The sequence below is a fragment of the Scyliorhinus canicula genome, chromosome 9, assembly GCF_902713615.1.
Source record: "Scyliorhinus canicula chromosome 9, sScyCan1.1, whole genome shotgun sequence".
Classification (NCBI taxonomy): domain Eukaryota; kingdom Metazoa; phylum Chordata; class Chondrichthyes; order Carcharhiniformes; family Scyliorhinidae; genus Scyliorhinus; species Scyliorhinus canicula.
The window spans coordinates 159,980,338-160,005,017 of NC_052154.1; the positions used below are offsets into that span (position 1 = coordinate 159,980,338).

At 52.6% G+C, this 24,680-nt stretch overlaps 1 protein-coding gene across 1 annotated transcript in view; it reads left to right on the plus strand.

Moving 5' to 3' along the window:
* The window catches only part of LOC119971019 (2-oxoglutarate-dependent dioxygenase htyE-like), a 54,740-nt gene that overhangs the window by 12,868 nt on the left and 17,192 nt on the right, over positions 1-24,680 (plus strand). Inside the window, 3 exon segments of the mRNA XM_038806134.1 lie at positions 3,687-3,843; positions 12,608-12,753; positions 15,954-16,064. Coding sequence (XP_038662062.1) covers positions 3,687-3,843; positions 12,608-12,753; positions 15,954-16,064 — 414 coding nt within the window.

The following is a 24,680-nucleotide window of genomic DNA, read 5'->3' on the forward strand; positions in this document are numbered from 1 at the left end:
GATACTGCCACCTCTTGGGGTCTGGGTTTAGAAGTCATTGTGGATAGTCGTGTATAGAGTTAGCTCTCATATTACAGTTATTAACAATTCATAGTTTAGTTGTCTTGGTATTGCTTTCCTTCCCATGTTCCTGTAATTTAAAAAGTCCATTCGCCCATATTTTACGAGACTTTAATTCCACCTCTTGTAGCCGCAAAACCAAACTGCCTTAGAACATAGAACAGTACAGCACAGAACAGGCCCTTTGGCCCTTGATGTTGCAAACCAAGATTTTTTAAAACATTACTGCAGCAGTCATACACAGTCTAACACAGACTTTTAACCCTTACTGCACCAATTACATAACAATACAATATATCAGAAATTCCTACATTCACCACACTATCCTTCATTTTCTCCCATTTTCACAATCCCGATGTTCGCACTCTCTCTTTCCCAGTACCTGTTCTCTATTTTGTGTCCCCTTCCCGTTCTGCCAATTCTCTTTTCTTGATCCCTATCCTACCTTCCAACTCTTTCGCTCATCAGCTTTTACTTCTTCTTCTTCTCACCATCTTAATATCTTTCATACCCATCAGCTCCTCGCTGTTTCTGTTTTCCCTTCCCACCAGTCATTCACCTCGATATCCTGTTGCCTCTCCTCTTCCTCACTCCATCCTTTCATCTTAATTCCCCACCTATTTTCTCCTTCATAGACTGCTACCTCTCCTCCCCTTTCTTCCCTCACCTCCTTCCTGCTCACCATCAACATCACAGGTTCAATAGTCTTCCACTGCACATTCATTGCAAACATGGGGTGGAATTTGGTCGAACCCACAGTTTCTCCCAGGCCCATCTTTCTGGCATCACACAGCAAGGTAACTTCCTCATTCACATCACAGCACTTCAATCACTGGCATTGCCATCACTAGTTCTTTGATGTTAGTGAAAGCACCTGCTTGTTTTATTCCCCAATACCGCAGCAACTTCTTGGCAGTGAGTTTACATAATTGTTCACACACTGCTGCCAAATTAGGCAAAAACTTTGCTGAGCAGTTCATGAGTTAACAAAGCATTGCATTGCTTTCACATCCATTGGTCACTACATTGCTGCGACAACTCTCGCCTTGTCAGGATCTGGGTGAAGACATTTTGCTGTCAATACATGACCTTTGAACTTGATTTCTGGCATCTTCAGTTGCAATTTTGTTGCTGTCAGCTTCAGATTCATCTGGCGCGCTCTCTCCAGCAGTCGTATTAAATTCAGTCCAGAATGTAGTTAGAAAACTGTTGCTCTCATCCAGTTTCACTTGGCAGTAACTATCCTTTGCATTCAGAATAGTGAACACCTTTGCCTCAGCCAGTTGTGACAAAACTCCTTTGATGGTGGGTATGCGGTAGTGACATCTCTTCAGCATATTATTTTGATCTTTCGGGTCCACGCAAACTTGCGACCTTCCAGATTGTTACACTGCTTTCATGCTACTAATCCAATCTGGTTACTCCCCTCTTTTCCAGCGCTTCTATGTTGTTCTTTAGCCTCAACTCGTGAGCAGCTGGAACTCTTCTAGGTAGATGCTGAATTGGTCTAACACTCTGATCTACTTTAGATGGTATTCTCGTTTCAGACATCCTAACCCTGCGAAAATAGCGTTGTCCTCCTCTAGGACCTACCCTGCCATCAGTGGATTTGTGTGCTGTGACACATTGTAAGCCTTTGTTGGCACATTCAGAGATACTAGTCCAAGCTTTAAACTGGCTTCAGCCTGATGGAACAAACCTGTTTTATCATGTATAGGGTTCAATTCAACTTAATGGGAACAAAGTCCCATAATGAGTGTGTTTAGCCGCATGTTTCCCAGGGCTCGCAGTGCCGAGAAACACATGGCTATACAGCATGACTCGTGTTTCATAAGGGGCCTCAGCGAGGAGCGTGTGGTTGAGTCGCACATAACACGGGGGAACTCCATGTACAAAATAGACGTGAAAGCAATGCAATGCTTTGTTAATTCATGAACTGCTCAGCAAAGTTTTTGCCTAATTTGGCAGCAGTATGTGAACAATTATGTAAACTCACTGCCAAGAAGTTGCTCCGGTGTAGCAAGAGATCGAGACGCCATTTTTAGCATTATGGAAGGGTTCCTGAACCCTCCCCCCCTGAACCCCCCCCACAGCCTCCCAACACTGACGCAGGGCAATTCATTAGTTTCCTCTCTGTGCTATCTTCTGCATAATTTTCATCTTGTGTTTTGTCTGTGATTGTTTCTGACCTGTCTCTCAGTATAATGTATCTCCTAGGCTGTTGCGCCATACATACGTTCAAGCTGACATTTCATAACTTCTGCGTTTCGACACACGTCTGTCACTTTCTTCAGGATCAGTTTCTCATTTTTCAGTAGGCCTGTCCACACTGAGGCGTGTCTCATGCCGAAGACCAGCCTATCTTCAAACTTTAACTGTCCAAATTACATGATTCTGCAAGATGCATTACTTCCAACACACACCATTCAATGGGATCATGTTTACACTGAACTCAAGTGTTGAATACATAACATTCATATATAAAATTCATTCAGGGTTCAATGCGTACGTTCATGGCTTTCAAAATCACTGCCATCTTTTTTCTTTGCTCAGCTGTTAGATTTAGAGTGGACTGCACTTGTAGCAGTCATTCCCCAGCATGGCTAAAGGTGTGGTTACTCTTCTAATTTCAGGCTTGTTCATTAAGTCGGTTGCAATAATAAGACCATACGACCATAAGACATAGGAGCAGGATTAGGCCACTCGGCCCATCGAGACTGCTCCGCCATTCTATCATGGCTGATATTTTTCTCATCCCCATTCTCCTGCCTTCTCCCCATAACCCCTGATCCCCTTATTAATCAAGAACCTATCTACCTCCGTCTTAAAGACACTCAGTGATTTGGCCTCCACAGCCTTCTGCGGCAAAGGGTTCAACAGATTCACCACCCTCTGGCTGAAGAAATTCCTCCTCATCTCTGTTTTAAAGGATCGTCCCTTTAGTCTGAGATGGTGTCCTCTGGTTCTAGTTTTTCCTACAAGTGGAAACATCCTCTCCACGTCCACTCTATCCAAGCCTCGCAGTATCCTGTAAGTTTCAATAAGATACTCCCTCATCGTTCTAAACTCCAATGAGTACAGACCCAGAGTCCTCAACCATTCCTCATACGACAAATTCTTCATTCCAGGGATCATTCTTGTGAACCTCCTCTGACCCCTTTCCAAGGCCAGCACGTCATTCTTTAGATACGAGGCCCAAAATTGCTCACAATACGCCAAATGGGGTCTGACCTCACACTTTTCCACATTGTATTTCATTTGCCACTTCATTTCCCACTCTCCTAGCTTGTCCAAATCCTTCTCCAGCCCCCTTGCTTCCTCAATACTACCTGCCTCTACAGATCTTTGTATCATCTGCAAACTTAGCAACAGTGCCTTCAGTTCCTTCTTCCAGATCATTAATGTATATTGTGAAAAGTTGTGGTCCTAGCACAGAACCCTGAGGCACAGCACTAGCCATCCTGAAGAAAAGACCCCTTTATCGCCACTCACAATCTCAGTTTTGACATTCTAGGTCAAAAAACTGCCAGTTTTGCAGTCAAGTGTAGAAAAAAACTAACATTTTTGTTTTTCAGTGAAGAAAACATGATTAAAGCCCTGCTATTTCTACTTACATATTTTTTTAGAAATGGCCTTCTATCAATCATCAGCCTGAATTTAGGGAATGTGTGGAATCATTCTTCAAAACCTGCCAGCTATTAACCGTCCAAATTCTGAAAGTGATTGCACTGGGCCTGGGTCTTGAGGGTGATTTTTTTATCAACAAGCACAAATATATGGGCTGTAAGTACTCGTTTCATAAACACTGACATCTGGTTCTAGTTCCTGTAACCAAAAAAACTGGGAGCAATAGTTAATCCTTCACGTCAGCTGTGTTGTTGGATAGTGCCTAAAATAATATATGTCCAAATATAAACTTCAAATTATGGAAGTTCTTGTCATTATTTAAACACCTAGGCTGGAGTTGCTTATATTAGAATTATAATATAATTGTATACGTTTTATGTTAATTGTAATGGGTGCGCGATCTGCTGGCCACGTCACCCTCAGCCGGGAGCGCAACATGACCGTTAGATCGGCCGGGTGAAGCCTTGCGTTGGCTTCCCGGCAACACAATGACTCGTGGGATCTATCCAAGTCCCACAAGGCGGCGGCACCAGGCTGCGCATGCTTATAAACCGACTGAAGCACACTTACCCATGAGCTACCGGCTTCCTGGGGTCTGAAGGCCTCAGCTGGGCACCATACAGTACTGGTCCACACAAACGTGGGTCTTCAAGGCCATCAGATCTCCTGGGTGGCCAGGGATAGTGGCCCTCTCCCTAGATCGTGGGCACCTGAGCACTGCCTGCCTGGCATCTAAGCACTGCCACCCTGGGTGGCACCACAAAGCCAGCAGGAGCACTCCTCGGGGGCTGGGTGGTAGTGCCAGGGTGGCATTGCCAAAAAGACTGAGGCTGGCCATGTCCATGAAAGGAGGGTGGAGGGTGGGGTTTGGAGGATGGAGAGGTAGGGCAGGTAAGTAGGGGCCTCAGGGAGGTTGGGGTGTGAAAGGGGGGCCTGAAGAGGGGAGCGCTCAGGGATCCCGTAATGGGGAGTCCTCACTTGGGGTTGTGGCGTAATGCCCATGTGTGTGGGGGATGACATTGCCCATGGGTGGGGGGCCCACAAGCTCACTTAGAGATCAGGGCACCCTTTCAAAATGGCAGGCCGATCTGAGTTCAGCTCCCCAGTGATGAGCCCTATTTACCCAGCATCTACCAGCCTCCCTGGATTTACCGGCCTCCCCAGCCAGGTAAGTATTGGTCCGCACAATTGTGGACCAAGCGGAATGACTCCCGGGAGCTCCCTCAGGACATCATAGTCTCTGGGAAGCCAGGGATAGTGCAGGGTGGCTCCCTGCCCTCCCCCTGGAATGCGGGCACATTGGCACTGCCACCCTGACATTGCCAATGTGCCCAGGTGGCACTTCCAAGCTGGCAGGAGCACTGTCAATGTGCCAGGATGGCAGTGCAAGGGTGCTAGGGTGACACTGCCAATGGTCAAGGCTAAAGGGGGGCCATGCCCACGAAAGGAGGGTGGAGGGGGTATGAAGAGTGGGAGGGTGCAGGGCCGGTAAGAAGTGGTACTCTGTGAGGTTGGATGTTGATGGGTGGGGGTCCTGGAAGGCGGGGCCTGGAAGTAGGTGTGTGGGGGGTGGGGGGGGGGGCCTGAAGAGGAGGCTTACATTGATCCCATAGCAGGGTGTCCTCACTTCGGGGGGGTGGACCCACACACTCACTTGGAGATTGGCACGTCCTTTCCAGATGACGGCCCAGTCTCTGAGTTCAGCTCCCCAGTGCTGAAAAAGTGGGCTGGGTGCTGCAAAAATGGGGTTAAGTGTTGACGCTGTCATGAAAACCGTGGAGTTTCACGACGGCGTCATTAGGACCCCAGGTCGAGCTATTCAACAACCCACAAGGGGCTAGCACGGGCACAACATGAAGCGCCCGAGGGAGCGGCCACCAACCCGCCACCGATACGCGGGCTGCGTCATTGACGCGATGCCGCGGCTGCTGAAAAGCATTCTCCTCCCACACACAGCCGTCGCAGGCAAGGTGGCCGCCAGACGAGCAGCCACAAGATTTAATTTGGTGTGTTGGACACCCTCCTGGATGCCGTGGAGGAGAGGAGGCTGGTGTTAGATCCCGGGCCGGGCAGCAGGACAGCAGGCGCCATCGTTCGCCGTGCCTGGGCGGAGGTGGTCGAGTCCGTCGGGCCGGTGGCTAGGACCGCAGACCAGTGCCGGAAGGAGCTGCACAACCTCCTCAGGGCAGCCAGGGTGAGTACCCAGCACTGTGCCCCTGGCATCAACCACCCTACCTCCCATGCACATGTGACCCACCCCCCTCCACCACCCCCACCCCGTCCAGGGGGTGGTCTCATCCCCGCCCTGACCCACATGGCTGCACCCACCCATGCTAGCCGCAATGGCCGTGTGCACTGATGCCATCAGAGACCCAACCCCTGGGCTGCATGCGTCTGACTGTCTAACACGGTTTCTGTTCCCCCCCCCCCCCCCCCCCCCCCCGCCCCCAGGAGAAGTCCGCGCATAACCGCCAGGAGTGGGAGAATACCGGAGGGGGACCATCAGAACTGCGTCCCCTCACCGTGCCCGAGCAGAGGGCACTGGACATTTTTGGCAGACCGGAGTTGCGGGAGGTTGCTGATGCGGAGATCAGAGGTGCGCCACTAAGTGAAAACCCCTGCCTGTATGTGGCTCTCACAACACATGTGTGCCCACCACCACCCTCTCACCCCATCCCATCACCGCCCCTCACCCCACCCCCTCACGCCACCCGCTACCATCTCCCCCCCCCCACCCCAACCCCCCTAGGTGACGGAAACACAGGGGTCAGACACACAGGAAACCAACACGGGGACAGATACACAGCACACCACGACCCAGGGGAGCAACTCACAGGGGACAGACACACAGCACACAACGACACAGGGGACAAATGTGGTAGTCACCACTGTTGTATTATATTGTATATATGGGTATTACGGTAAGGCCCCTGTACTACGGGTATGGGGGTAGATCCCTGCCTGCTGGCTCCACCCAGTAGGCAGAGTATAAATGTTTGTACTCTCCGAACAGCAGCCATTTTATCAGCTGCTGTAGGAGGCCACACATCTCTGTGTAATAAAGCCTCGATTACATTCTACTCTCGTTTCGTCGTAATTGATAGTGCATCAATTTATTACACACGGAATTTCAGAGATGGACCTCCGCATCAAGCCGGATCACCTGCAGCTGCATCCTCAAGCAGACAACGCCAAAAAGGACTTTGCATGTTGGCTAGCTTGCTTTGAAGCATACATCAGGTCTGCACCAGACCCAATCTCAGAAGCACAGAAGCTCCAGATTCTGTACATGCGGCTGAACTCCAACGTCTTTCCCCTCGTCCAAGACGTGCCTACCTATGCAGAGTCCATGGCGCTACTGAAGGAGAATTATGCTCAGCAGACCAACAAGATCTACGCCAGGCACATCCTGTCCATGCAGCACCAACCTCCTGGTGAGCCTGTGTAAGATTTCTGGCGTGCCCTGCTCGCCCAGGTGAGAGACTGTGATTGCCAGGTTGCTTCGGCCACTGAACATTCGGACCTGCTAATGAGAGACGGGTTCATTACGGGCATAGGGTCTGACTACATCCGCCAGCGCCTCTTAGAAGGGGCCACGCTTGACCTCGCGGCGACCAAGAAACTAGCGCTCTCACTCACGGTCGCCTCACGCAACGTACAGGCTTATGCCCCCGACCGCGTGGCCCACCTCCCTGTGCATCGTGGACCCCGCTGGCGGCCACACCATCGTGGACCCCATCAGCGACCACCCTCAGCCAACCCCACGCCTGCGCCCCACGGCAGCCAACCAACCCTGGGGGACCCAAATGCTACTTCTGCGGACAGACAAAACACCCCCGGCAGCTCTGCCCAGCGCGGAGCGCTCTCTGCAAGGCCTGTGGCAAGAAGGGAAATTTTGCTGCAGTGCCAGGCCCACTCAATCACCGCTATTGTCTCGGCACCCCCTACATGTGGCCAGTGGGCGCCGCCATCTTCCTCTCCCCAGACCACGTGCGGCCCGTGGTTGCCGCCATCTTGCTCCACTCACAACACGTGCGGCCCGTGGCTGCCGCCATCTTGATTGCCTCAGAACCATTGGGCGCTGCCATCTTGCCTGCCTCAGGACACGTGCGGCCCGTGGGCGCCGCCATCTTACCCGCTTCAGGACCACTGCCCGTTGGGCACCTCATCGGGCCATTCATCGCCTCCAACCGCCGACTACCAGCCGCGTCTTGCCTTGGTCACAATCGACCAGTCTCGACCGCACAACCTCGCGACCGCTTCGACAAAGGTGAAGGTTGACGAGCACGAGTTATCCTGCCTTCTGGTCTCCGGGAGCACTGAGAGCTTCATCCACCCCGATATGGTAAGGGGATGCTCCCTCGCAGTACACCCCGCTAACCAAAAAGTCTCCCTGGCCTCCGGATCTCACTCCGTGGCGATCCGGGGTTACTGTATCACCACCCTTACCGGTAGAGTTCAGCGGCTTCCCTAACCTCTGTGCTGCCTTGCTACGCGGCCTGGACTTCCAGTGCAACCTCCAGAGCCTAACCCTGAAATTTGGCAGGCCCCTACCACCCTTTACTGTTTGCGGCCTCGCAACCCTTAAGGTCGACCCGCTTTCCCTTTTGGCAGACCTAACCCCGGATTGCACAATGGGCCTCATTGTAGCGGTTCTACGCGTCGCTTTGTGGCCTCCGTACAGGCGTCATCAGCCATGACCACAACGGGTAACCCCTGTTGCCCAGCAACCAGCCCCGTAGCCAGGGGAGGGGAGGGGCGTCCCGCGAACATGCCGGGGATCAATGATTGCACCAAGATAAACGAGTCATGCACACTGCCCAGGTACAGGGTGCAGACGTGCAGGATCTTCATCTGGTGGTCACAGACCACCTGAACGTTCATAGAGTGGTACGCCTTCCTGTTCGTGAACATGAGCCTGTTATCCTCCGGTGCCCGTTGGGCGACGTGCACCCCATTGATGACCCCCTGGACCATGAGCATCCTGGCGATGGCAGTGAACCCTGCTGCCTGGGCATCCTGGTGGGCGCGGGGAACAGGGAGCTGTATGTACTGGTCTGCAAGGGCATACAGGGTGTCCATGACGGCGCGGATGCACCGATGCACCGATGCCTGTGCCTGGAACGACCCCGTGGCGTAGAGGTTCAGGGCGACTGTCACCTTGACGGCCACGGGTGGTGGGTGTTGCCCCCCTAATCCCACGCAGTGCCAGGTGTGCCATCATGTGGCAGATGTGAGTGACAGTTTCCAGGCTCATCCACAGTCTCCTCCTGCATGCCCAGTCCAGGAGGTCATCAAAGGACATGCAGTGCCGGTACACGCAGGGCCTCATCGGGCACCTCCTTGGCACCACCACCACCCTCCTTCTCCTTGTCCGCTTCCTCGACTTGTTCCTCCTCCTCCTCCTCGGCCTGCTGGGTGGGTGGCCCTCCAACCTGAGCGGCTGGCACCTGCCCCTCTGCGGCCCGCTCCTCACGCCCATTGCGTGAACACCGCCCTGTCATGTCAGGGGCGCTCCAACTGCTTGACCTGTACCCCACTTTCCCCAACCCTGGCAGGGCCCACTCCCTCCCTGCGGAAAGCAGGGCCTGTGTCCGTTACGTCGGCCTGCGGTCCCCCCACACGATCCCCTATCTCACCCCGCCACCGCATCAGCCAGCACGCCGGCATCACGATTTTTTATAGGTGGTTAAAACCATGCCGTCGGGTCTTCGACCCATTCGGGCCGTAGAATCGCTCAGGCCTCGGAGAATCGGTCATCGGGGCAGCTAATGCGATTCTCCGGGCCACGCGGCGAGCGTCATGATTCCGTCGTGTTGGGGGGTCCGGAGAATCGTAAATCGGCGCGAAACCGGCATCAAAGGCGATTTCGGCACGGAGTCGATTCTCCGGCCGATCCCGTTTCGCGATTTTGGCGCGGAGCTGCGGAGAATCCAGCCCAATATCTATGGGCTAAACCGGAGAGAAACTCCCCAGGGTCCAAAAAAGTGACTGTGGCACAATTCTCCGGAAAAAGTTCAAAGTGTGGTAGCGAGCGGGAATTGCTGCGAGCTTCCTGGTCCATCCCAGTGAGGCCGACAATGCTATTCAGCGTTAATTGATCCACTTAACGAGGCCTCACGGGCTTCTTGCCACAAATGAAAGCTCAGCAGCTGATTTGCCGGGACGGCACTCGCCGGCTCCCGCTAACAAGGCCGGGCGGCACTTAAGCTGCACTTGTTCAGCCAACCCCAGCCAGCTCGCAACAATGGCTCTGAGGAGACCAGCTCCAAGATTTGGCATGTCCAGGAGGATGTCCTGTTCCCCCGAGATTCAGCCACAAAGCAGCTGTGAGCTCGGGGAATACGATCAGGAGGACTGGCCTCCAGTGCCGTAAGAAGATCAATGACCTAAACCGGGTAGCATGAGTGAGTAGACACCAACGCTCACGCACCACTGCCCATCCCCAAGGGAGTGTCCACCCCCTAACTCTCCATGTGACGCCCAGCCCTCCCTCAACCCCTCCCCCGGAAACCCTCCCTTCATACCCCCCACTCCCACCACTCTGAACCACGCGTGTGGCCAACGATGCCCCCTCTGTGTCTCCTCAGGAAAAGCTCTCCCATAACCGCCAGGAGAGGGCCTTGACTGGCGGAGGGGTGCAGGCTTAAGAATCCTCACCTCCTTCGAGGAGCATGCCCTGGAGGTGACTGGTGTGGCTGAGGATAGATCGGTCACCAAGGCAGAGACTGGCGGACGCCATACAAGTGAGGAATCATTGGGCTCCACCTGGAGGACCTGTCAAACGTGATCCGTGATTGCATTACTGACCGGCCCATCCCTCCTACTGACCACATGTTCATTTTCCCGCAGGTCTTCCACCGACGGCCCATCTCGGGCGGCAACCTCTTCTACCTCTGAGATGATCACCTCGGAGGAGAGCTCTGAGTACACAACCATTATAGTCGCGACACAGCTGTCATCCTCACCAGCGTAGATGCACGCACCTCGGTGTGACATGTTAGTGAACAGGCTTCTGAGGCACAATCTAGTGAGCACCACACTGCTGAATATGCAGATCAGGTGGAGGTAGGAACCTCCAGGAGAACCAGCAGTCAGAGGGCTGCTGGATCCAAGAACTCAGCTGGGTCCCAGCCTGATGCTGAGCCTGTGGTACAGAGGGAGTAGCAGCTGGTTGGGATGATAGGGAGCAGCCAGGACGTTCAGAAGGAGATGTCAGCATCACTCCAGCAGATCCATAATCCCACTTGGGGGAGTCCCAGAGGCTATGGGTGCAGGAGATGGCACCCGTAATGCGTGCACCGAAGCCAACACTGTTAGGGTGGCGACCACATTGGAGAGCCTGGTGCACGCTGCCAGCAGCATGAGTGAAGGTGTCCAAGGCATCGCACAGTCGGTGTCAGCCATGGCTGAGAGTCTCGGCAGAATGTCCGACTCGCTGGGGGATGGCACCCAGTACCAGGCTGACCTTGATGGGGTTCTGCAGGACATGTTCCATTCTCAGATGAGAATGACCGAGGCTCAGCAGAGCTTGTCCCAGTCGCAGGTGGGCATTGCCGAGGTGCTGCAAAGCATGTTCCAGTCACTGAGAAGCATCACCGAGGGTGTGGACACGATGGTGCGGACCATGGGAAACTGCCAGGGCTGGCAGAGCCAGATGATGCAGGGGCAGCCAGGGCTAGAACCAGCTGCCCCTCTGTCACAAGGTGAACCCAGGGCCTTATGAGCGCCGACCGGGAGAAGGGGGCACTGGGTACCAACCCGGAACCGTCCCATGGAGTGGCGACTGTGGCCACCAGCACCCCCGGGTCCACCACTCTGATGATGCTGCATCACGAAGTCAGGACATGGGACAAGGCGGCATCGCTGTGCATGTGCCACCGAAAAGTGCACTGGGGCCCTCCGGTCTCAGAACCCCCAGAGGACACCCACCAGGGAGATCGAAGGCATGGGACGAGGTAAGCAGCTGGCTGGCTCCAGCTCAGATGTGCATCCAAGGAAACACCTAGACGTAGTGGTACAGCTAGGAGGGCCAAGCACGTTGAGGATCACTGAGGGCACCGGGAGAGGGGTTTGGGGGCTAGGTAGGGAGGGAGGGTGGGGGTTGGGGGTAGGGATTGGAAGGGCAGCAGGGCAGCACCATCGGGAGAGTGGGGGATTGTAAAACACATTAAACACTTTTGTGCACAACCATTATGATGCCTCTGTCACTTTCTTCCGCAATGCAGGCTGACCTCCAAACTCTTGCTACGACGAGATCCCAATTTCGCCTACCAGAGCAGGCTGATGCGTCGCAAACCTGGCGCGGTTCTCATTTTTGGCCTCTCCCGCTATTCACCAGCCTCGTTTTGCTTGAGCCAGAGCGTAATGAGGCCGGACGATTGCACCCCTTGTGCCGTTTGATAGCAGAACCAGCGGGAAACGCGCTGAAAAACCCGCCACAAATGAACTTAGAAATGTTTCTGTTTGATCACGCCCAATATAAATTAACTTAAGGGAGATGTGCGTGGAAAATTTTTTACACAGAGGGTGGTGGGTGCCTGGAACGCTTTGCCAGCGGATGTGGCAGAGGTGGGCACGATAGCATCATTTAAGATGCATCTAGACAGATATATGAACGGGCGGGGAACAGAGGGAAGTAGATCCTTGGAAAATAGGCGACAGGTTTAGATAAAGGATCTGATTCGGCGCAGGCTGGGAGGGCCGAAGGGCCTGTTCCTGTGCTGTAATGTTCTTTGTTCTTTGTACTTCCTTTTTTTTAGTTTTCTCTTCAAGTTATGCCATAGAAAATACATTAGTATTTATAAAAAACAGCTTGGAGATTGTTAGTCAGATACACTAATTCATCTATTCAGAAATAGAAATAAATAAAACCATTAGTTCATTATATTCATTCTAAGTTATTTGCAATCTTTTAAAGGTAATCAAAATCAATCAATGTTTCGATCTCTGTATTATCCATCAATACATAAATCCTCCGTGAAGAGTCAGCAGATCCGTTGTGGAGAGCATTCTGATTATGGAACCATCACTTTACTTTTCCAAGATGAATGTGGAGGGTTAGAGGTAAATGTACATTTCAGATTTAGTTGTTTTTTAATATTGTTGTAAGGTATTATCACAGCACCTCAACCATCAAACTACGTCTTTTGATTTAAATTGGATCATGTATTATATTTTTGATCTTCACTGCCGCATATATATTTACAGTACTGCCCACATGTTTCTAAAGTTCTGGATTCTATTTTCTATAAATGGTACTTTGACCTCATTTTCTCTTTCATCAGACATTTATGTCGTAATGATCTTCTGCTTGCACTGAATTTGTTCACTATGAACAGATATTAATGTGACATCAGCAAGTTCTAAACCTTGTGGTTCCTAGATGTATCATGTAGGGCGATTCAACTGGACAAAAACAGAGGGCGGGATTCTCCGGCCGCCCCTGTCCAGCGACCAGAGAATCCCACCCGAGGTCAATGGAGTTCCAGGCCGTGATTCTCCGAACCTCTGCGTCGAAATTGCGCTCGGCGCGAGGGTGGAGAATGAGCTGTCGGACCCATGATTGGGTCCAACGCCGGGACGCGAACCTCTAGCGACTGGAGAATCGGCGGCAGTCACGCGCGCAGAGTCGACGCGGCGCCGGTCAGGGGCCGTTGAAAGAGGCCCCCACGCCGATTCTCTGCGGTCCACTGTCCGAGTTCCCGCCGGCGTGGTTCACCTAAGGTTCCACCTGGCGGGAGCTCGGCGTTCCGGCTGCGGTGGCCGCCCTGGTGGGGAGCAGGGGGAGGTCCTCCACGGCGGCCAGGCCCGTGATCGACGCCACCGATTGGTGGGTGCACGCGATCTGGGGGGGCCTACTCCCTTCTGCGCTGGACTGTGGGTCCGCTGTGTCGCGCGGTGCGGCACGGAAGCGGCCGCCGCGCACATGCGCGATCCTGCGGCCACATATTGGCGGCTGGAGCAGTGCAAAACACTCTGGCGGCATGCTGGCCCCCTGTGGGTCACGGAATCGCTGGGCAAAGAGGCCCATTGACGACGGCATGAAACGCTCCGCTGTTTACGTCGGCATCAACACTTAGCCGCATTTTTGGAGAATCCCGGCCCCAATGCGGCTTGTCAATGATGTTCTTGCGGCGAGCGGAGCGGGAGAATCCAGCCCAGAGTCCTGTTTAGGGTGTGTTGAGTTGGATGTTTGTTTATCAGTGCTGCAAAGACCACATCTTACAACGACACCTTGTCATTTATTTTGGCCTCGGTGGGGAACGACCAGCTCAGCTCGCCAGTGCAGGAAGTGTACTCATGGTTCGAGCGCCAGCTTTTAAAGGCAGTTTGGATATTTCAACCCCCCTCAGCCTCTGGACCTCCACCCTGCACCCAATTGACGGTTTAGCTCAGTGGGCTAGACAGCTGATTTGTAATGCAGAGCAAGGCCAGCAGTGCGGGTTCAATTCCAGTACCGGCTTACCCGAACAAGCGCCGGAATGTGGCAACTAGGGGCTTTTCACAGTAACCTCATACCTATGATAATTAAAGATTATTAGTATTATTTAATCTACCTCTTTCTGGGGCGACAAGGGTGGTAAATTGCACCCGTTAATAGTAGCAGCAAAATTTAGTGCTGCTTCCCAGTGAGTAGATGTTTTACCTTTTACTTTTTCAGGAAGGGATGAGAAAATCTCAGATTCAGGTCTATGCTGAGCTAACTAATTGAGGGTGATAAGTTTTTATTATTCATTTACGGGATGTGGGCATCACAGATTGGGCCAGCATTCATTGCCCATCCCTAGTTACCCGTCAGAAGGTGGTGGAGTGCTGCCTTCTTAACCACTACAGTACCTGATGTGTAGGTACACTTCTGGGCTGTTAGGGAGGGAGTTCAGGGAGGGAGTTCCAGGATTGTGCCCCAGTGACAGTGAAGGAGCGGTGATATATAATAATAATATTATATTATAATATATATTTCCAAGTCAGGGTGATGAATGACCTGGAGGGGAATTTCCAGATGGTGGGGTTCCCAGATATCTGCTGCTCTTGTCCTTCTAGATGGTAAGGCTCATGGGTTTGGAAGGTGTTGTCTAAGGAACCTTGGCGAGTTACTGCAGTGCATCTTGTAGATGGTACACGTGGCTGTCACTGTTCGTTGGGGTGGAGGGTTTGAATGTTTGTGGAAGACGGAGCAGTCAAGCGTGCTGCTTTATCCTGGATGGTGTCAAGCTTCTTAAGTGTTGTTTGAGCTGCTCATCCAGACAAGGGGAGAGTATTCCATTACACTCCTGGCTTGTAGATGGTGGACAGGCTTTGGGGGTCAGGTGTTGAGTTACTCGTCGTAGGATTCCTGGCCATGACCTGCCTTGTAGCCGCAGTATTAATGTCCAGATCAGTTCAATTTCTGATCAGGATGTTGATTGTGAGATTCAGCGATGGTAATGCCATGGAAGTTCAAGGGTCAATGGTTAGATCCTCTCTTGTAGGAGATGGTCAAAGCCTGGCTCTTGTGTTGGGCGAATGCTACTTGCCTCTTGTCAGCCCAAGCCTGGATATTGTCCAGTCTTGCTGCATTTGGACATGGACTGCTTCATTATCTGAGCAGTCCCGAATGGTGCTGATCATTGTGCAGTCATCCGCAAACATCCCCACTTCTGACCTTATGATGGAAGGAAGGTCATTGAGCAAGCAGCTGAAGATGGTTAGGCCTAGGACACTACCCTAAAAAAGTCCTGCAGTGATGTCTGGAGCTGAGTTGATTGACCTTCAACCATCACAACCATCTTCCTTTGTACCAGGTATGATTCCAACCAACGGAGAATTTTCCCCCTGATTCCCATTGACTACAGTTTAGCTAAGGGCTCCTTGATGCCATACTTGGTCAAATGCTGCCTTGATATCAAGGGCAGCCACTGTCATCTTACCAGGTGTGTGTAGAACTGATAAGATAGAAAGCATGGATTAAAAATTGCAGCATAATTCGCTGCCCTTGATCATAATCAGTGGCCTCTGCAGAAAAATACAAGCATGTTCATGTTAGGTCAAGAATTAGACTCGCACAAAATTAGTCAACTCATGTGTCAACATTATTAACGCTTAAGTTGGAGTGCACGAAAAGTGGCCACTTTGGGCAAATTAGTAGCAAGCTGCCAGTGAATTGGTACCTTCCAGCAAAGTGATAAATGTGGAGGAAAAAACATAATGGGTGGGATGGGATGAAGAGATGGTAAATGTGGCAGCTGGTGGTATTTCAACAATTTACAATATCTTTACTTCAGGTTATGCACAAGACTGGTCAGTTCGTGGCTGCTCCCCACATCCCAAATGCTGTTCTTCTCAACATAGGTGACATGCTGCAGAGGTGGACATCTGACAGATTGATATCCACGGTAAGATACCACTTGTTTTGGGAAAGTATGATATTAAAATAATCATATTTTTTATTTTTTACTTTCATGCAGATGAAATCTTTGAGAACTGAAATTCTTCCACAGATAACGTTTGCATGAAAGTTCACAGTTTTTCCAAATGTTCAATTAAAATTGTTCCACACTGTATTTACAATGCTTTAATTAATAGATGTGTGTAGAATTTTACCCTTTATTATTTCAATGATATCGTTCAATGATCTAAACTGTGCAGGTTTAATTTAATTCATTCAGTGATGTTTTATGAATATGGCAAGGGACAATGCAAACACATTAACTTCTGGATTGGATAGTGAATTATTTCACAGGCCCCAATGAATAATAGTAACAAAAGACATTGCATATTATGCACAGTTATACTTATATTATGTCAGCAATATTCCCACATGTGAAATACATTTTTTAAATTTCAACTAAAGGTCCAACAATTGGTTTGTTCCAAAACAGTTAACTCTCATCTCTTTCTGCATGTGAAAAGCAAGTGTATTTTCCATAGACAGGTATTCCTACCAACACATTTGGAAATAAATATTTAAAATAACACATCACAACAGCAGCAATTCCCCTTTTTACTGATATTTTACACCAGAGGTTGTGAAGGACTTGCTATTCCTTACATTGCCAAAAAATCAGAACCCGATACCCAGTCAGGCTAAAATTAATTACTGAATATGTTTATATGTTATGCAATTTCATTGAAAATAAACATATGCAAGAATCGTTAATAATGTAGTTCTTAATTTTATTTAACCTTAACCTGTTTGTGAAACCAAAATGATACCAGTATGAAAATTTACAGTCAATTTAAAAATGTTTTAACTAAGTTACATTTTACGACAGCATCTTGGGAGTGTCACTATAGCAGGGGGACTTGAAATGAAAATCACTTATTGTCACGAGTAGGCTTCAATGAAGTTACTGTGAAAAGCTCCTAGTCGCCACATTCCGGCACCAGTTCGGGGAGGCTGGTACGGGAATCAAACTGTGTTGCTGGCCTGCTTGGTCTGCTTTAAAAGCCAGCGATTTACCAGCCCCTTGGAATTAATGAAAATCCTCACCGTTATGCAATTCCTTCTGTCTCCAAGGCTGAATAAATCATAGCAATTCAAAAACCCAATCGGCAATAACTACATTATCAATCAATATTTGTCATTTAGTACAGAAAGTATGAAGGACAGATTTTTAACCATTCTGGTGAGCTTCAATTGTTTCTGGCAATTCTTTTGCACGTCAAATCATTTTTATTTCAGTTCTCATGTGGCAAACTGGCATTGCATTGGCATCTTAAAAATGTGAAAACATTTTAAAATAAAATATTTGTTAATATATACAATCATAAAACATCATGGAGAAGTGAGGGATTGTCTCCCCTAAAAATCAATAAGATCTTTTTAGTCAGATTTGTGCATTGTACATTTTCATAGGTTGGTTTTATATTCATGTGGATAGATGTTCAACTATTCCGCAAACATCAGAGCAGTATTGTGGACTGGTTGACCATTATAGAACTCATTTGATTTTAATTTCCTCTCTGAATTGGTAGTTTTACATGCAGATGGTTCTGTAATTTGAAAATCTATCCCACAGTACGCTGGTTTATCTAGAGCTTCACAAACAATATACATTGTGGGCGGGATTCTCCGCCCCCCCCCCCCCCCCCCCCCCCCCTCTCCCCGCTGGGTCGGAGAATCGCCGGGGTGGGGCGCAGTAAATCCCGCCCCCGCCGGCCGCCGAATTCTCTGGCACCGGAGATTCGGCGGAGGCGGGAATCGTGCCGCGCTGGTTGGCGGGCCCCCACCGTCGATCCTCCGGCCCGCGATGGGTCGAAGTCCCGCTGCTTCTATGCCGGTCCCGCCAGCGTAGATTGAACCAGGTCCCTTACCGGCAGGACCTGGCATCGCGGGCGGGCTCCGGGGTCCTGGGGGGGGGGACAATCTGGCCCCGGGGGGTGCCCCCACGGTGGCTTGACCCGCGATCGGGGCCTACCGATCCGCGAGCGGGCCTGTGCCGTGGGAGCACTCTTTTCCTGCGCGCCGACCATCATCTTCCGCCATGGCCGATGCGTAGGTGAACCCCCCCCCCCCCCCCGGTGCATGCGCGGGGATGATGTCAGCAGTCCCTTCGGCCCCGGCTGGCATGGCGCCAAAGGCCTTCCATGCCAGCTGGCGGGGCGCCAACCACTCCGGGGCGGGCCTAGCCCCTAAAGATGCAGGCCTAGCCCCTAAAGGTGCGGAGGATTCCGCACCTTTGGGGCGGCTTGACGTCGGAGTGGTTCCTTTTCCTTTTAATTTGCCAGGGGGTATAAAATCTCTTGTTTACTGGGCTGAGATCAATATTGCAAAATGTTTTAAACAATTACTTTTTCACAGTAATTGTTGTTGAAATGTTTTAAAATCCAAGTAAGCAGGACTCAGCCTCAAGCCACCTGATTGCACTTCAGGAAGATCATTAACTTAGTAGAGGACTCAGTCTTATTGCTGGGGCTACTGGCAGTAAGTTGTGATGGGGCTCCTTTGTTAGACTTGCTGCAGCATTTGGCATGTTCCTGATTCAGCTAATCTTCATACTATTGGGCCTTTGAGACAATTAGCAGCAAAAAACTGAGAAAATGGCAGAGGTGAGAGTGCGGCAAAGGGAGAACAGGAGGAGTCGAATTGTTTAATTCATTTCATTTTAATTAAAATGTTTCCCAGTGTTTTCTTATGGAAGAGGTTTAATAATACAGTATTGGGATGGCTCCTTATTTTTGACTCATGTTATTTGGACACAACAGATGTTGTTTCAGCTTTACAGTATATATGGTAACAGTGACCAACTCAAATAGCCCAGAATTTCCAAAACTTGTCAGTTTTTAAAGGCTGAATTTTCAAACGTTATGAAAATATACTCGGCGGGATTCTCCGTTTCTGAGACTAAGTGTTGACGCCAACGCAGAATCCATGGACTTTCATGATAGCAAAACTGGCACTACACCACTGTTAAGGGGCTAGCACCGCAGCCACATGGAACCCAATTGATTCTAATGAGAAATGGGGCTGGATTTGCGATTGACACTCAGGAGGCTGACAAGCTGCATTTACACACTGCACTCACCACACACAGCATCCCAGCCAACCAGATGGCAGGAAAAGACACAGCCCCACGTTTCACGGAGGCTGAGCTGGAGACCCTCTTGAATGTCGTGGAGAGGAGGGTGACACTATACCCTGGCCCAGGAAGGAGGCTGCCAGCCGCCTCCGCTCATTGTGCCTGTGCACAGGGGTTAGAGGCTATAAGCTCCATGGGCAATGTAGTCTGGACTGGCCAGCAGTACAGAAGAAAACTGCACAACCTCCTCAGGGCAGCCAAGGTGAGTAGGCAGCACTGTGCCCCTGGCACCAAGCCTCGTCCCACAGACCCATACCCCTACCCAGCCCCCAACCCGGAAGGAGTCCCAACCCCCACCCTGCACCATATGCCAGTTCCCATACCGGCCGCAATGACCGGGAGTTCTGTCCACTGAGGCCACCAGCAACCCACCCCCTGGGCTGCATTAGCTGGACTGTCTAACACTGTTGTCTTCTGCCCCTCCCCCACCTCCAGGAGAAGGCTGCGCACAAGCGCTGGGATGGGGAGAAGACAGGAGTGGGACTGTTGGATCTCCAGCCCCTCAGTATGTCAGAGCAGAGGGCCGCGGACGTGGTCAGTGGACCGGAGGAAAGGGAGGTAGCCGAGGTAGAGTTCAGCCGCGGACGAGGAAGTGAAACCCCGTTTAGTTGCGGTTCCCCATAACATGTGTTAACTCACCCCCAACACCACCCCCACATCATCCACACACCACCCTCACCCCCACACCACCCTCACCAGGGACTAGCTGCCTCCCAGATGGGCCTCGGGCCACTGGAACATTCAGTCCCATCTAATAATAATGATGATAATAATCTTTATTATCGTCATAAGAAGGCTTACATGAACATTGCAATGAAGTTACTGTGAGAATCCCCTACTTGCCACACCGCGGCGCCTGTTCGGGTTCACTGGGGGAGAATTCAGAATGCCCAAATTCCCTGATAGCACGTCTTTCTGAAGTGGGAAAAAACTGGAGCACCCAGAGGACACCCACGCAGACACGGGGAGAACGTGCAGATACCACACAGACAGTGACCCAAGCCAGGAATCAAATCAGGGACTCTGGCACTGTGAAACAACAGTACTAATTACTGTGTTACCGTGCCGCCCTATAGTGGAGATGCAGTTGCAGAGCCAGGGACTGCAAGAAGGGTTGTCGGCGAGCATCCAGCATCTGCAAGTGCAGTTAGAGTAGTCTAACCACGCGCGGGAGCAGGAGATAGTGCCGTCAATGTGTGCCACCCAGGGCAACATCGCACAGGTGGCATCCCCGGTGGAGGCATTGGGGGCGACTGTTGTGGCCAATATATAGATGGAGATGGTCCACTCCCTGTGCTCCATGGCCACGAGCTTGCGGACCTTGGTTAAGACCAGAGCGGGCCTCCAGGACTGGCAGTGCCAGGTGGCGGGGGAGCCCCAGGGAATAGCCCCAGAGGGAGGAGGAGGTGATAGGGCCCATGCCAGTGGCACCCACAGGGGTGGTGCCGGAACATCAGACTCCCTTCCTGCCCTCCCCCTTCCTGTCCCTGATGCATCAGGTGGACAGCGGGCAGAACGGGCCGGCACCACGCCACCAGGACACCTGAGCAACAGCCGAGCCCATCCAGGCCCAGTCGCCCAGAGGAGGGTTGCCAACAGGGACCCATGGCGCAGGGAAGGAATCACAGCAGGCCGCTTCCACACTGCTGCTGTACAATCTGGGGAACCACCTAGGTGTAGCATTGGGGCCCGTAAGGCCAGGAAGACAGAGTTGAGTTATAGGGGCTAGGGATAAATCTGTTCACACTGTCGTGGGTTGTCTTCATCCTCCATTCCATGGACCAGACCTGCTATTAATGTCAACCTAGGGCCCCCACCCCGTAGTGCGACAGGTATGTATCACAGAGAGGGTTGCAGTCAGGGGGTGGCTAGGGGCAGGAGTGAGGGGGTGTGGGGGTGGGATGCGGTGTCCGTGCATCTGGCCAGTTCACTAGTTGGTGAACCTGGAGGCGATCAGAGCGTCCCGTGCATGTTGGCCCTGGTGCACATGTCGTGAAGCCTACCGTGTCTGCCTGGGCCCTATGTCCTGCCCATCCTCGCCCGCCTTCACATCCTCCTTGTCGGACGAGGCCTGCCGTTCCTCCTCCTCCAGCATGTCAAATCACTGCTGCGAGATGTTGTAGAGAATGCAGCAGGCTGCCACAATGTGGATGACCCTCTCTGTGTCATACAGGAGGGCCTCTCCAGAACAGTCAAGGCACCTGAACCACATCTTCAGGAGGCTGAAGCAGCGCTCGATCACACTCCTGGGGCGAAATTCTCCGACACCCCACAGGGTCGGAGAATCGCCCGGGGCCGGCGTAAATCCCGCCCCTGCCATGACCGGAATTCTCCGCCACCCGGGAATTGGCAGGGGCGGGAATCGCGCCGTGCCGATCGGCTTGCCCCCCCCGCGCCGATCGGCGGTCCCCCTGCGGCGATTCTCCGGCCCGCGATGGGCCGAAGTCCCGCCGCTGAGAGGCCAATCCCGCCGACGTCGTTACAACCACCTCTGGTGGCGGCGGGATTGGCGGCGGGAGCGGGCCCCCGAAGCCCTGGGGGGGGGGGGGGGCGCGGGCCGATCGGACCCCGGGGGTGCCCCCACGGTGGCCTGGCCCGCGATCGGGGCACTCTTTTTCTTCCGCCGCCGCCACGGCCTCCACCATGGCGGAGACGGAAGGGAACCTATGCGCCGGTGCGTCAGTGGCCGAAGACCTTTTGGCCAGCCCCGACGCCGGGCGGCGGGCGTCAAAGGCCGTTGGCACCGGTTTTGGCGCCAGTCGGCATGGCGCCAACCACTCCCGCGCGTGCCTAGCCCCCAAAGGTGCGGAGAATTCCGCACCTTTGGGGAGGCCCGACGGCGGCGTGGTTGGTGCCACTCCGCTACGCCGGGACCCCCCGCCCTGCCGGGTAGGGGAGAATCCCAGCCCTGGTCACTACATGGGCGTCGTTGTAGCAGGTCTCCACGGTGATCTGTGGCCTCTGGGTAGGTATCATCAACCACGACCGCAGTGGATAACCACAGTCACACAGGAGCCAATCACCAGCCGGGGCGGGGGGCATCTCGAACATGTTGGGAATCGTTGAGTGTGCCAGGATGAAGTAGTTGTGCACACTGCCCAGGTATCGGGTGCAGACTATTATGATGCACAGCTGATAGTCACATACCCCTTTTGGTTTGTGCAGAGCAGCCTGTCATCTGCAGGTGCTCGTAGGGGGACGTGCATCTCTTCGATCACCCCCTGGACGCAGGGCATCCCGGCGATGGCAGCAAACCCCGCCACCCGGGCAGCCTGGTGGGCTCGGTCCACATTGTAGTGGATGTATTGAGCTGCCTGGGCAAATAGGGCATCTGTGATGGCGCGGTTGTGAGATGCCAGACAGGTCCCCAGTCGGCGCCTGGAAGGACCCCGTTGCATAGAGGTTCAGGGCAACATTCACCTTGATGGCCACCGGGAGAGGATGTCCTCCCCCATACCCCTGTGGTGCCATCATCTGGCAGATCATCTGCTCAGCTGGTGTCTTCCAGGGTACCAGAGATCAAAGTCCTCACACCTTATGAGAAATGGGCCCTGGAGATCGCGGGGTTGACCAAAGCGAGCGCAGTCACTGACGGCGAGGTTGGCCTGCGCTGCAGAGATGAGGATCCACTGCCCCTTCACCCAGTGACCTGTCTCAAGTGAGTTATTCATGTCAGACAAAATAATTCTTCCCTCTCACTGATCTCATGTCCATTCTCTCACAGTATCTCCATCTGATGGGGCTCGGCCTTCCAGAGACGTTGCCTCCCCCCCCCCCCCCCCCCCCCCCCCCCCCACCCCAGCCGAGCCCAAGAGTCCACCTCGGGGGAGAGCTCCAAGGATACCACAATCGAGTCGCCACCGCATTCACCCACACCTTCCACCAGCGCAGAAACACACACCTTTGTAGCCGACAGCAGTGGACAGGACAATCCGGTGAACACCACACAAATGCAGGAACATGCAAGGGAGTCAGCAGTCGGTGATCTGCTGGATCCCAGGACATAACTGGGTCCCAGTCGGATGCCGAGCCTCTGGACAAGGTTATCCCAGAGCTTATGCAGATGCTAGGATACGGCGGTGAGATTCAGGAGGAGATGTCAGCGACACTCCAGTGGGGGCATAGTTGATTGGAGGAGTCCCGATGTCGACGGATGCAGGAGATGATGTCAGCATTGCCTCGCACGAAGGCCAACACTGCTAGAGTGGCAACTGCAGTGGAAAGCCTACATCACAAGGTTAGTGTCTTGAGAGCTGATGTCTAAGGCATGGCTCAGTCTGTGATGGCCATGGCTGAGGGCCTCGACATCCTGTCCTAGTTGACGAAGGACATGTCCCAGATACAGCCGGACACTGCCGAAGCACTGCAGACCATGGTTGAGTAGCTGAGGAGCCTCACTGAGGGCAACAATACCATGGTGTAGAGGGCGTCGACACCATGGTGCAGACAATGGAGAGACACTAGGACCGGCAGAGCCAGATAATGCAGAGGCCTCTGCAGCTCACGAAAGCTGTCTCTCTGTCCCATGGAGACACCCAGGGTCATATTGGTACCATCAGGGAGGAGGAAGCATTTGATGCCATCCTGGAGCTGCCACCAAGGAGACAGCAGGGGTCTCCAGTTCTCTCAAATCCCTACTCCTGACACCGGTGCATTTCAAGGACAATAGACAGAACAGCGTGGCACAGTGCCGCCAGTGACATCAGTAGATCGGCCTGATTCCTACGTCCCCAGACCCTCCAGAGGACGCCACCAAGGCCATCAAGGGGCACAGGGCATGAAAACAGCAGACTGCCTCCACCTCTGATGTATATCCTAGGGATACACCTAGACGTCGCAGTAGAACACGTAAGATAAAGGTGATTGAGGATCACCTGATTCCCCGGTGCGCACAAGGCGACATGTGTACCATCTATTACCCCCCTGTACCTGGGGCAACCCTGCAATGGTGGAGAATCCTGCAGCTTGGGCATCCTGATGGGCTTGGTCCAGCTCAACGTTAATATAGTCTGATGTCTGGGCATACTGTAAGACGTAGGACCACACGGATGCACTTGAGGGCTGTAGCTTGGGAAATTCCGAACATGTCCCCACTCGAACCCTGGAATGAACCAATGGCAAAGAGGTTTAGGGTGCGGTGACCTTCAAGCCCACTGGAAGCGAGTGTCCTCCTCCTCCATGAGGTGCCAAGTCCGCAAGGCCATGGCATAGCTGCCGCACTGTATCTTTGTTGAGATGGAGTCTCCTGTGGCACATGTTGTCTGTCATTTCCTTGAATGACCAGCAATACCTGTATACCTTGGGCTGTCACTGGCGACCCCTCTGTGTCCCTTCTCAGCCTGACAGGGGGCCGGTTCTTCAGGATGTGTGGCGGCCCACTGCACATGGGTTCCTCCTTCAACCTGTGGCATCGCTGCTGCCTTCTCAGGC